The sequence below is a fragment of the Limulus polyphemus genome, unplaced genomic scaffold (genome assembly GCF_000517525.1).
Source record: "Limulus polyphemus unplaced genomic scaffold, Limulus_polyphemus-2.1.2 Scaffold27, whole genome shotgun sequence".
In the NCBI taxonomy this organism is placed as follows: Eukaryota; Metazoa; Arthropoda; class Merostomata; order Xiphosura; family Limulidae; genus Limulus; species Limulus polyphemus.
The window spans coordinates 408,883-422,465 of record NW_013665637.1 but is presented as its reverse complement, the minus strand read 5'-3'; the positions used below and the strand labels follow the sequence as shown (position 1 = coordinate 422,465).

General features: G+C 32.7%; 1 protein-coding gene across 1 annotated transcript in view; it reads right to left on the bottom strand.

Annotated features, from left to right (window-relative positions):
- Positions 1-13,583, bottom strand: part of LOC106459326 (RNA-binding protein 24-A-like) — a 107,092-nt gene that overhangs the window by 78,588 nt on the left and 14,921 nt on the right. The window contains exon 2 of the mRNA XM_022386106.1: positions 1,735-1,861. Coding sequence (XP_022241814.1) covers positions 1,735-1,861 — 127 coding nt within the window. The remainder of the gene's footprint in view (positions 1-1,734; positions 1,862-13,583) is intronic.

Genomic DNA, 13,583 nt, shown 5'->3' with positions numbered 1-13,583 from the left:
CACAGATAGCCCATTGAGTAGCTTTGTGCTTAATTTCAAACAAACAAAACATATATATTTAACGGAAATGATGGAAATAAATACAGAAAGAAAGTAAAACTTTTAGAAAAAATATATGGAAATTATTCGAGAGAAAGTGGTAAACTTAATCGAAAGTCGTCCAAACGATATCACGCCAAAAAGATTTAAAACCGTTCGTCAGAGATAAATAACAGTCATAATATGCAATATTTTCCCTTATATTTAAAAATAATAAAACAATACCTTAACACGGCGAAGACTGCAACTTGAAACTGTAAATGAATATACCATAAAAATTATCCTTAAGTAAGTAATTGCATTTTGACCACAGTGTTTTGGAATATTGTAAGGTTACCTTGTAAGTAAAATACATGAAAGTTTATTAGCATATTCACGTGTTGTTTATTGGTAAGCAGTATAGATCTCACGAGCAAATATTTCGTATTAAATAGTTTTTTAAATTACTATCTATTTAGTTTTTAGTTATAGTTAGTTTCATTAGATCTTATTAGTTATAAAATTTATAGTAATACTGAATAACTTTTGAATTGATTGATAAGATTATGAAGATTATTTTGTACTGATAACTTAGTATATTGACTTAAAGTTAATCAAAATCTCCTGAGCTTTCAAAGCCTCGTGTGATATTATTAGGATTATGGCCTAAAATATCATTAACATAGTGGATACCCAAATGGTGATTAAAAGCATTGTAATCATTATAGAATTGTGTTTCCTTATGTAGAGATTTATGACGTTAAGTGCTTATAATCAGTTTTTTATATATATAATTGGTTTTATTAATTTAGAATTTACTTTTGGTTCTAATATTTACAGTTTATATAATTTTGATTCGAGGTTTTTATTAGTATATTAGGCCTTTCACAAAAATCATTCAAAGAGAAATGACTCGTCGCTGCAAAACAATAATCCACCCTGTAACTTTATATTTATTGGGGGACTGCTTGTTGTAACAGTTTATCTTCCAGGTAGGTTATGGTTGTTAACTGTTGGATGCTCTTACTCGTCCGAATGGAATTATAGTAGCCAAGCGATTAAAGCGCTTCAAATAGTTTTCCCATTTTTCCAGTACTCTATCACCAGTTTCGAATCATATTTTACAGCTTGTTTCACTGTCTCTTCTGATACGGGTGAACAGACAGAGTACCAAACCTCCACAAAACATCATAAGCGTGACTTTCCCTTTAAATTATGTTTGCTGAGTCAAAACTTGTGTAAGATTACTTTTGTCATCTGATATACAATCCTTAAGCACATTCTTTCCTATTTTTCTAAACGTTTCGTCAGTAATGCTTCCATAGAACCACGAGATACACGTACATTTATATATATATAGTAACCCTCGTCTTCACTGTAGGATAAATGGGGTTCAGAGACCTCTCGTGAAAAAAAATCGTCACAACATTGTGAGCGTTTTTATATCTTTACGTAACCGTCAGCTGTAATTTCAGAACCGTAAACAGTTGTATGGTTAACAAATTAACAAAAAACTGTTAATTTATATACTATCTCACAAAAATATGGTTGTATTGCAAAACTAATTAACAACCATACTGAAAATATGTATTATACAATAAAAGTGTAAGCAAAACGAGTTTTAAATCAGTTATTAAATTACAATTTGATTGAATTTACTCACATTTAAGATGTGGTATAAAAAAATTCTAAGACAGAAATTTAAATATTTTTTACCATTCGTTGTGTTTATTCTTGGTTTGGCCCCAAGGTAGGCAAGATTTACGTTGGCTTTTCTCCCATCAATGATAGGATTGGCATCTCTAACTGCACGTTCAGCCGCCGTTCGGTCTGCCATTGTTACCTGTGAGATTATAATGTCACTATTTTATTCACAATTTAAGGAAATTAATTAATTCTTGAGATAATCATTTTGAATAGCTACATTACAAAAAAAGAAAATAATGGATCTATATACTAGTTAATTGTAATGGGTTGATATATTAGTTAATTGTAATGGATCTATATACTAATTAATTGTAATGGATCTATATACTACTTAATTGTAATGGATTTATATACTAGTTAATTGTAATGGGTCGATATATTAGTTAATTGTAATGGATCTATATACTAGTTAATTGTAATGGGTCGATATATTAGTTAATTGAAATGGATCTATATATTAGTTAATTGTAATATTGAAATATAAAATAAAAATTATTTTCTGTTAATATAAAGGTAAGAATTGAGTTGTCTGGGAAACTACATTGATTATATTAAATGGATAAAAAGTCAAAAATACAAAAAACATTCTTTTAAATTACAGAAGATAATTACTGTTAAGTTAAAGCAATGGTAGACTTAACTGATCACTTAAGTCACAATAAAAAATTAGCTGTTTACTTCAAGTAACTGTATCTTCATGAGGTTAAGAAAGTAGTTCACAACGGTAAAGTGCCAAATTAACGTCACTGGTAGGTATTATTTTTAGCACAAATACAAGTCATTAAATGAAGAGAGCTATTAACTTTTATAAGATGGCGAGAATTTAAAACAACTGCAAAAATGAACCATTACACTAAAAGTATCCTGCGATTACTATAGTATTCCGGCCGCAAATGGCTTATACGAGTGTCATTAGGTAACTGAAAGATCAAATAGATATTTAATTTACAGCTACTACTCTTATATTACATAATCGTTAGAACAGGAACTGGTGAAAGATTACTGCAGTTTGAGATGCATTTAAATTATGAACATAAATGAAAAGTAAAGTGCTTTTAATTTAACAAGTTATTTGACGCTGTGTGTTCTGTAAGAAGGATCGGTTTCACAGGGGCGGTATGAAAATTACACTTTATCTATGACGTATCGTAAAAGCTCTAGCGGGCACTGACTCAGATAGGTATAGTACTTATAATTTAAAACACTCAAAGAAAATACAAATCAAAAGGGAAGGTTTGTAGACCGATTCAAAATTCACTTCAAGTAATTAGAAGTACAACTAGTTTTCATGCACATCGATAAATCTCTACTCTACTCCTTAGCTTACATGTGTTCTTAGTGTCTTAAAATTATCAGTTGTTTGGAAAGTATATGACCATGCCTTTTAAAGACCTTTTTTTACGTCGTTATCCAATTTATTTGCTAAAACAACTCAATTCTTATTTGTCTCTGTACTGATCTGGAGCCGTTATCCTTATGGAGACAACATTTTTACTGTAATTCATTCTTCAAGAAGAAATATCTTCCTTCCAAAATCACTCAGGTTATTTGGTTTCTGGCTTATTAATCACACACGTTATGAGTCTGTACTTCAATGGCTGTTTTGTTGTTGAGTCACACATAACTGTTTCGATTAAAACATAAAATCGTAAAGGTTACAGTGAAATACACAGTTTAAACTACGTTTATAAAATGAAATCAACCTAACTGGATCAACAGAACATTTTTCAGATCAAAAGTTTTTTTTTATTCTTTTTTTCAGATTTGCTAGTGAATCATCTCTCGACTGGCGAAGATTTAGAGAATTATGAGCAGTTTAGCAAGAAAATGTTTGGTTATTCTGTCAATTAATATATTTTAAATATTGTTGAAACTATGGAATCACAAGGAAATCAAAATGCGGTAAAAATGAGACTAAAAGGTAGAAACAATCCTAAATGTTATATAGTAAAACTCCAGTCATTATTTTAAATAAAGCAAATTAACTTAAAGTTAGCGATTAATGCTTTCGTTTAGGTGGTCTTGGAAATGTATATTTTGTCATATTATGTAAATAAAGACCAACCTGACTCTAGGGATAAGCAAGTTTTATTATTTTAAAGTACATGCCTTATAACTCACGCAATCTCTGGTTTCAACTTTGTATTATTGGTTTTTTACTATATATATAAATGATTTTAGCTTGAGTTTACAGAACTTAGACAGTGATGATTGGTCATGGAGAAATAATGAAAAATATTTCACAACTGACGATCTCAAAAATAGACCTGTCTAAAACCGCCAAAACCAAATCGAGACCCCATTTAAATATTTTAATACATACAATAACTTTTATTCTGTCGTGTTATTATTAAATAATGAAGATTACCGAAAACCTCGCACTAGGAAGACTAAGCGTGTAAGTAAATCCGCGAAAGCAAACACTTCGGGGATGGTCTGGCCAAACTGTTAGCGTGTCCAGGCTGTGAATTCAACTATTTAAACTTTGCATTTTGTTACCATGAAAAACGCACATTTGGTTGACCTTCGCTAAAAGACGGTCAAATCACACTATTAAATTATACAAGAGAAGCCTAAGAATTGTTCGCAGCAGTTATTGACTAGCTGTTTTCCTGCTAGCCTATCAACTCAAATTTAATACTGGCTATGCGCAGATAGTCCTTATGTAGCTTTTCGCGAAATTCTGAAACAAACTAATATTCGATTGGATTACGTTTACTTAGAATACAGTTTCAGATATTTTTTATAAACGTTTCTACACCTTAATTGGATACCTAGAGCAACGCTTAAAAAAAATTGTTTCCCCATGTTCGACTGTTGTTAAGGAAGATGGGTAGGTTGGTAGGCCTTTTCTTCAAATAAAGTATTATACGGAGTTTTATAGGATAACATGTACAAAATGAAGATTCAACACATGAACAGAAAGGAAGAACAGTTGAATAACTGTTCAATACACTCAACGACACTTTAAACAACAGTTCTAGAAATATCAAGAACACATGCTTTCAATAATATCTAGTCAACGATATATTGCTTTGAACAGGGAAAAGTGCACATACGGTCAGCCATTTATGCATCTTCCTGGTAAGTGTAGATCATTTAATACAATAGATATCGTGATATCTCGTCAAAGACGCGAGTGAGAACCATCCTTACCCTATGACTTTCGCCGACTTCGATTTTTCATATTGGAAAACTAGTTTCATAAAAAAAGCACGAAAAGAAAAAAATGACTAGTTTTTCTCATATCAGAAACAGTTATTTCCGCACATTATGTAAAATTACAAACAATATAGTAGAACAGAAGCAAACTCTACTGCTGAGCAAACCTGTGAATAGAGTATAACAATAAAATTATTTTTTCAAGCAATCTGTTTGTTCTACCCCTATATCTACAAATATACATTGAAAGGAATTGTAGTAGCATAAGTCTTTCGTTAACACGTTCTTTTAAATTATCTAATAGAAATAATTCAATACAGTACACTTAAAGATAATAAATTACTTTATTTTCTCCTTTAACATTTCTACAAACTGGACCATAGAGAAACTAGGTATCACATCATTAAAACTTTCTAGACGTTATACACCCTTTAGCTAACCAATAAATTACATTAAATATACTTACAGCACTGCCCCTTCCTAGATTGTAAAGTCCCTTGAACAATCCCAATGCAAAAAAAAATAAAATATAGAATGCTACACTAAATTTTCCATTCACCAAGTATTTTGATAGTTTCTCTACCAAGGCTCATGGTATACAGATGAGATGGCTTATTGTACCTTGTTGTCACTGGTTGCCCTGTTGCTGGTGTTCTTCCTTGGTAGGTAGTTCAGTAAATGCACTGGTTGCTCCACCATTTATGACTTTCTGGAAACAGTCTCGACAGGAAGCCAAGGCCCCTCAATAGGTTGATTTTCCAATGACATGTTCTTCTCTGGAGTAACCCAGTTGGCCATTCTCTCACTGACATACTTTCAAAAACGTTCATGTTGAAAGACCTTTGGCTTCGATTGTCTATCTCTCTGTCTTTAGTAAACCACGTCATTGATTCATTTCAGTACAGCATGTGGCCCCTCCCAGTGTCTACTTAACTTTGGAGTTCATCCTTTCTTGTCACGGGGATTGTACAATCATACTATGTCACCTCAATATAATCTTTTCTTATCAGCATTAACATTATAGTGACTTGTCATTTTATTACTAGCTTATTTAATTTTTCTGGATAAAGTCAAGTATGCCATTGATGGTGTTCCTTAATTTCTTTACATATCCCGTGTAATTCACTTCAGAGAGACTGTTCTCTAGACAAAAGTACAAAATGGGCTATGAAATTTTCAGTTCTCTCCCGAAAATCAGTGATGATGGTGTGTTGCTGGTAACTTCATGCACTGCTGTATGATAACTCATCAGCAACAGTGGAAGATCTTGATCTGACACTGTATGATGTTCATCCACATACACAACTGTTTGATTTAGCAGTGCGTAATTGTATCTCATACCATGCTATCAGAAAATGGATGAGGTGTTGTCGTCCTAGTTTTTTAATTTCAAGGATCAGACACATTTTCACAAATATCTCTGATTCAAAGTTCTATCACTGATTCAAATGCAAATTTTATGGCTTACAGAATTTTGAAACAAATTCATTGACGGGTTTCTTCACAAGTTTCTGCTTCCTGGTTAGCAACAGTATATGCTTCTGACCTTATAGTGAAAGAGTCTATTACAACCACGCTATATCTATTACCATTGTTACTTTTTTGGAAGAAGACCGATCATATCAACAGCAAATCTCTCTCTAATGGTGCCCAACATAGTACTGATTTAGCTATTCCTACTATTATTGTTCATGTAACTTCCTCCTCACAGCAGATCTCACATGTTTTACATCAATTTTCCACAAACTCTCGGCATCCAATCCAGTAAACGTGTTCCCTTACTTGCTCCAATGTTCCTTTGACACCCAAATATTCAGCCATTGAAAGTTTGTAGAGATGATGGAGTGCTTCAGAATGTAGATACTGGGGAAGTACCATTGTAGTATTGTTTCAGTCCCCTGGTATCTTCTCATTTCCAACACTCTTGTAAGCATAAGGAATCCCATTTGTTTTGGGGCTGTATGGTACAACTATTTGTAACGAGGATCTTTCTGCACTATTTTTGAGCCACTGAATAATTGGTTTCAAAATTGTATTTCTTGTCTGAGCAGGTTTCATTTGAGTGTTGAACCACATACGTTTTTCATTATCAGTGGTAGATGCCACATTTTGGACTATACTTTGCTGTACTTTATGTTGGTCGTATTTTCTTTTCTGTGCTTCTCTTTTCTCACAGTGGTTACATTCTTCATTAACACACGTTTACTGGGATAATGCACCAGCATTTTCATGGTTTTGCTCAGGGTGGTCTATGATGTTAAAGTTGTATTTCTGGAGTTTTGAAACCACCTTGTAATATGGCCTCCTAGATTACGAAAATTAACCATCCATTTCACTGCTGCATGATATGTCTGGAGCATAATCTTTTGCTCATACTAAAAATGACGGAAGTGACTCAGGGCTCGAATAAAACTTACTAGTTCCTTTTAGGTTATACAATTACCCCCTTTCCGTGGCATTCATAGTAAGCAATCACATGTTCTTCTTAATGTTATATGTGTGACAAAACTGTTCCTTCTGAAAAATTACTGGTATCTCTGTTACAAATGAGTGGATCTTTCAGAGTTGGGTATGCCAAAACAGGAGTAGTGGTCAATTCCTTCTTCAGTACATTGAATGCTTGTTTATAATCAGCACTCCAACAAAACTTATTTGGTTTCCCAAGCAGTTTGTGTAGAGGACAAGATATGTCAAAGTAAGAATTTACAGAATGACAATAGTAAGAACACTGTCCAAGAAATAATTTTAATTCACACAAGTTTCATGGTGTTGGCCAATTCTGGATAAAATTATTCTTCAATTGATCCGTAGACCCCTTCGTTTTGCTGTTAAATGGTCCCAGGAAGCTCACCTGTTGATAGGATAATTTACCCTTCTTGGAAATCAGCTTAAGATTCTCTTTTCTCAACCATTCCAGAACCTTTATTAGCATAGCTTTCGTGAACATTATCAAAGGTGTCATTATGTCCTCTAATTAGATGGGTATGATGTCCTAGAGTAGTTCAAATAGAGCTCACTTCATTAATTATAGGAATGTAACAGCAGAATTAGAACCAATTTCTTATGGTAAAGGCTACCTTCTCTCTACTAATATTCAATGTTGAAATCCATTTTAATCCGAATAGAGCGTCTCAGGTATAGTCAATTCTTGGCAGTGGGAGACACCCGTCTTTATAACTTCATTCACCTTCTGGTAGTCTACCCAAAACCCTGTGGATCCATCCTTTTTCTTCTTCACAAGCACAATAAGTGATGCTCAAGGACTAGTACTCGGTTCTATCATTCCTGCTTCTTTCATAGTTTCTATCTCGGTGAAAGCTTCAGCCTGTTTTGCAAGTGGAAATCGTTTGGCTATTGAGGCTGGATTTTCAGTATTAACTTTGTTAAATATTTTACTCATTGGCCTAAGTTAGGAGATCCACCAGAGGAGGTGTCTTTATATTCACTTAGCAGGTTATGTAACCACTAAATGGTCAATTGGAAGACCTCCATAGGTCTTTATATTCAGTTAGCAGGTGATGTAACCACTAAATGGTCAATTGGAAGACCTCCATAGGTCTTTATATTCAGTTAGCAGGTTATGTAACTGTTAAATGATCAATTGGAAGACCTCCATAGCTCCAGTCATACAACTCTTTCAAGTGAGGTGGTAAACTGTCTTTATGTAAGATTATGAGAATATACTTTTTCCCTCAAAGGTGACTATTTATTATTTTGTTGTGTAGACACTACCTGTAAAGCCTCACATCTTACAATGTCCAGCCAGATTTGACTCGAATTTTATGGTTTATTATATTCAATAGGCAATTCAAAATAACAATTTTATTTTTCAGATCCACAAGCGTTCTACAAACCTTTAATTTATCAGAACATGCTAGAGTGTTTGCTTCTATTATGGACCAGTCACTAGATGTAAATTTATTTTGAAAAGTCCTGGTCTGAGTACTTCATTTGTCATCAGTACAGTGACCGCTCTCCTGGAAGTCCAATCTCTGGTGCAGTAATTCCATTTAGTGCACTGAGATTTCCTGGTTATAAATTGTAAAACACTTTGAAGCTAGCCTAACCTCACATTCATGTCTCAGCATGAAGTCATTTCCTAGAATGCGTTCTTCCTCGATGTCAATTACCCACACATCCTGAGGCATAGAGAAATTTTCTAGAGTAAGAGTATCTTCTAATTTTCTTCTTGCTGGAACCTCATGTCCACTTGTATTTTCAATCATTCATCATCTTTCTTCATACTGGGAGGTAACTTCCCACCTTTCATTACTATATCAGTTCTAACTATTGTAGTTGTAGAACCAGTGTCGACCAACATACTACATGACTTCCCATCAATAAAAAGATGGACTCGTGGACTGGTTTCTTTAAAGAATGGGCATCTTATTTCATTTGGAGCAAATGGGGTGTTTTTAACTGAGCTATGCTCCATAAGTCTAGCTTATTTCTTTTTCCCAATATCTTCAAAGACTTTCGTTCATATTGTCACTGAAGCCTTGCTCTACTGCTTCAATTTTGTCATTATAGCGTTTCCATATTTCTTCAGTTTTATTTTGTAACCTCCCTGTACATTTCCAATAGTTTCATCGATTTTTGTCTTCAATCAGACATTTTTTCAGTTGAATTCTTTATTAAATAGTAGGACCATTTCTTCTGGATTTTCTTTAAACATATTCTTAGTATTCTTTATTTTTTGAATCTTTTTAAGGTATTTTAATTTTTAAGAAAATAAAAAAGATTAGACACATTTCAAATATATTATGTGGTTTTCTTATGGCTTTTAATGGCCAACATGTGAGTTGAAGTTTACATAAACCTTCATTCAGTATTGTTTTACACGAACCTCATTCAATAGTTTCGAGCTTTCCCACCTTCACCCCCTCTAATGTGTAAGCGGTAAGTCTGCGGACTTATAACGCTGAAAATCCGGTTTCGATACTCGTGGTTGGTACAGCCCATTAAGTAGCTTGCTTCAGTACAAACAATAGCTTCGAAATTTTATTCTTGCATAAAATTCGTCCTTGTGGAGAAAGAACAATATCTTCAAAGATAAGTTTAAAATCAATGTTTTTTTTTCATTTTAGGGACTTCTTAAGTTTGATTTTTTTCTGTTATTTAAAATAATATAGCAACTAGACAGCAAGCATTTTAGTGATATTGATCAATAAATGGTATATAAAATCGATTTTAGACATATTAGATATTCCAAAATGTGTAATATTTTGAGTTAGGCTGGTCGCGTACGGGAAACAAACTATATTTTACATTTTGGCTTAGTTTCCCCGAAAAGGGGTCGAATATCGCCTGGAGGGTCACATATTTCAGCCACTCGCACCATTATACATTAATGTGTTGTCTGTGACGTCACATAAGGGACGCTTAATGTTCCAATCTGTACTGTCGTGACGTCAGAAAATGTGCACATGCCACGAATCACGAGAAGAATTATGCACTTTGTAGGCTACAACACAGCATGACATATGAACTTCAAAGGCAAGAAATAAAAATATTTGTTACTCTTAACTTTGGTTTTATTTTCACTTCAAACAGAACACTCTCGGGGACTGTGCGGATATATATCTAGTTTTATCAAACGTGACGAAAACTTGTATCCGTCCCTTTTGATTTTCTATTTATTTATAGAACTACTCCTGAATGACTGTAAATGTTACTTCTAGCAACGTTACACTAGATGAACTTACCAATACACTTCTATATTATATCTTTTGAGTTATTTCATGATTTTTGTTTTGTAAAACGTTCGTTGTTAGTAATGCGAAATTTTAACAAAAACGTATCGTAACTAACGTTTAACCTCAGTTAAGGTTACCTTTAAAATATTCTGTCTTGTCACAAATATGCTTAAAAAGTCGTGATAAACGTGAATTAATGACATTTTAAGAGGCAACGAATAGTCAAAGAACACTCTTGACAGCAAACTCCAATACGATAATGTTTTGATTTAGAAAATCGAATATCACGAGAATAAAATCGAAATTTTAAAGCTCGAACGCGTTTTACCTTATTTCAGATTAGATTAATATCATTAATCTGAATCTGTAAAGGTAAGTCACTATATGGATTTAGCTTTTATTAAGAGAAGAAAAATAAAGATATTTTAAGATATATATTTTACTGCACATCGAATATTCGAGATGCAAGATACTCAGAATGAATCATGTTGAGCTTGGCTATAAATGATGAAATATTCCACTATATGAAATGTTACAACCAGAATGATAACATTGCAATTAAGAACACTTGGAATTGGTGCATCAATAAAAACCAGAACTGAAAAGATATGCCAGCAAATATGTTTAAAATCCAAATAATAGCTGAATATTTTTTCACAAAATTACTTCATCTGGAAACAAGACTTATAACCTTAAGTATTTAACTCATTTATTATGATTCACAGCTTAAAGCTGAAAATGAACAAGTTACATGCCGTTATCGTCATCTGGTAAACAAAGCAACTGAAAATTATAAGTGTACTCACTTCCACAGTTTCGAGAAAAAAGATAAAACTTACTTAATGGGATTAATTATTCGATATTAAGAAAACGTTTTCAGGATCATAAAGTTACAGTTGACTCGCGACTAACACAACAGTTTATATGTGACTGTAACAACAGGAGCATTATACGGGTATCATAACAGTGTCAGTTGAAACACCAGTTAAATGAATGCTTGTATTATTTAAAGCCGTGATGAACATTTTGGAAAGTCCATTTGTTTGTTTCTAGCATGAGTAGCTTTCCAAATTCCTTAGCACAGATGGGATTTCAAATAAACATATTCGATAAAAAAAATCAAAACGTGGAAACAAAAAGAAAAAAAAGAAACAGTTTTGGAAAATTGCATCCCAAACATTTACTCTTTTTATCTTCATATAACGTTTGTTTCCACAACCTTTAAAGTAACAGTGTTACAAACTGAAATGTTAATGAAGTTTAGAATGACTTTGCAAGGGGCGTTTAGATATATTTTGTTAGAAACTTGAATGTTACATGTTACCTGTGGCAATAGCTTTTTTTTCATATATGGTTGTAGTATGAGCAAATAGCGCCGCAATATTTTGCTTAGCAACAAAACCTGTAGCAGTTCGCTGGGAACAACGAGGTAGTTTGTTTTCATCACCAGAATATTTTGCCTATACGAGGTACTATTAAGTAATCAAAAGTGACATTATTTTAGTTACTTGTGTTTCTTCACCAACTGACACAACACACAAGTTTTTCACACAAAAATGCGAACATGTACGCAAAATGTATGTAAAAATATTTTGTTGCAGCCAGTAACTTTCTAAAATACGTTTTCAAATTTTTATAAGACATTAACATTTAAAAACTTAAAGATAACACTAGTCAAAAGTCGAATTTAGTACAAACTTCAAAATGCTAATAGTGTTCCATGCGTTTGCGTAATACATTTTAGATTAAATTTATTTTGGTACGGTCTTTGATTTGAGCTCATATTACCATTATCTGTAACACATTTACTCCATAAGTGCATTTGAACGTTTAAGACTTTATAACCTTTTCAGTAACAACAATAATGGTTTGTAGATGAACATTCTAATGTTTTGTTAAATTTAACAATTTAATCAATTAAATTAATCAATTTAAGACTAACAGAGTACAGCGGGTTTATCCGCATGACCAGTTTCAGACCAAACAGAAAATTGTTTCATATGAATCATAATTTAAGACCAACACAATAAAGTGAGTTTGTATGATTCATCAGTTTAAAACCGAAACAATAGAGGGGGCCATTCATTAGTATTTTTGTTGATCTGTCTTCAATCTGTACACATACCTGACATTTTAAAAATAACTAATAGATTGTTTTTATGAAAAAAATATTCGTGACTAATGTGAAAACTCCTAAGTCACTTGTTAGCGTGGAGGATCTTAGAAATTATTAGCTTTTACACTTGCTATGATCAGTAAAATTTATCAAGTTGTACCAAGCTTTATAAAAACTAAACTATTTTCCACTAAATTGCATATTCCTGGAAAGCAGAGAAAAATATCAGAAAATAATTTGCTGACAAGTGTAACTTTAAATAGTAGTGTTGATTGTAATCTAGCTTTAAAAAACTAGATCGAAAATACAGGCACGTGAAACAAGGGTACAATATATTAAGCGTGGTTAGTACAATGTAATAGTAAGATAACTGTAGTGTTGGTTATATATCCTACAGGCACGTGAAACAAGGGTACAAAATATAAAGCGTGGTTAGAACAATGTAATAGTAAGATAACTGTAATGTTGGTTACATATCCTACAGGCACGTGAAACAAGGGTACAAAATATAAAGCGTGATTAGAACAATGTAATAGTAAGATAACTGTAATGTTGGTTATATATATCCTACAGGCACATGAAACAAGGGTACAAAATATAAAGCGTGATTAGAACAATGTAATAGTAAGATAACTGTAATGTTGGTTACATATCCTACAGGCACGTGAAACAAGTGTACAAAATATAAAGCGTGGTTAGAACAATGTAATAGTAAGATAACTGTAATGTTGGTTATATATCCTACAGGCACATGAAACAAGGGTACAATATATAAAGCGTGATTAGAACAACGTAATAGTAAGATAACTGTAATGTTGGTTATATATCCTACAGGCACATGAAACAAGGGTACAATATATAAAGCGTGATTAGAACAACGTAAT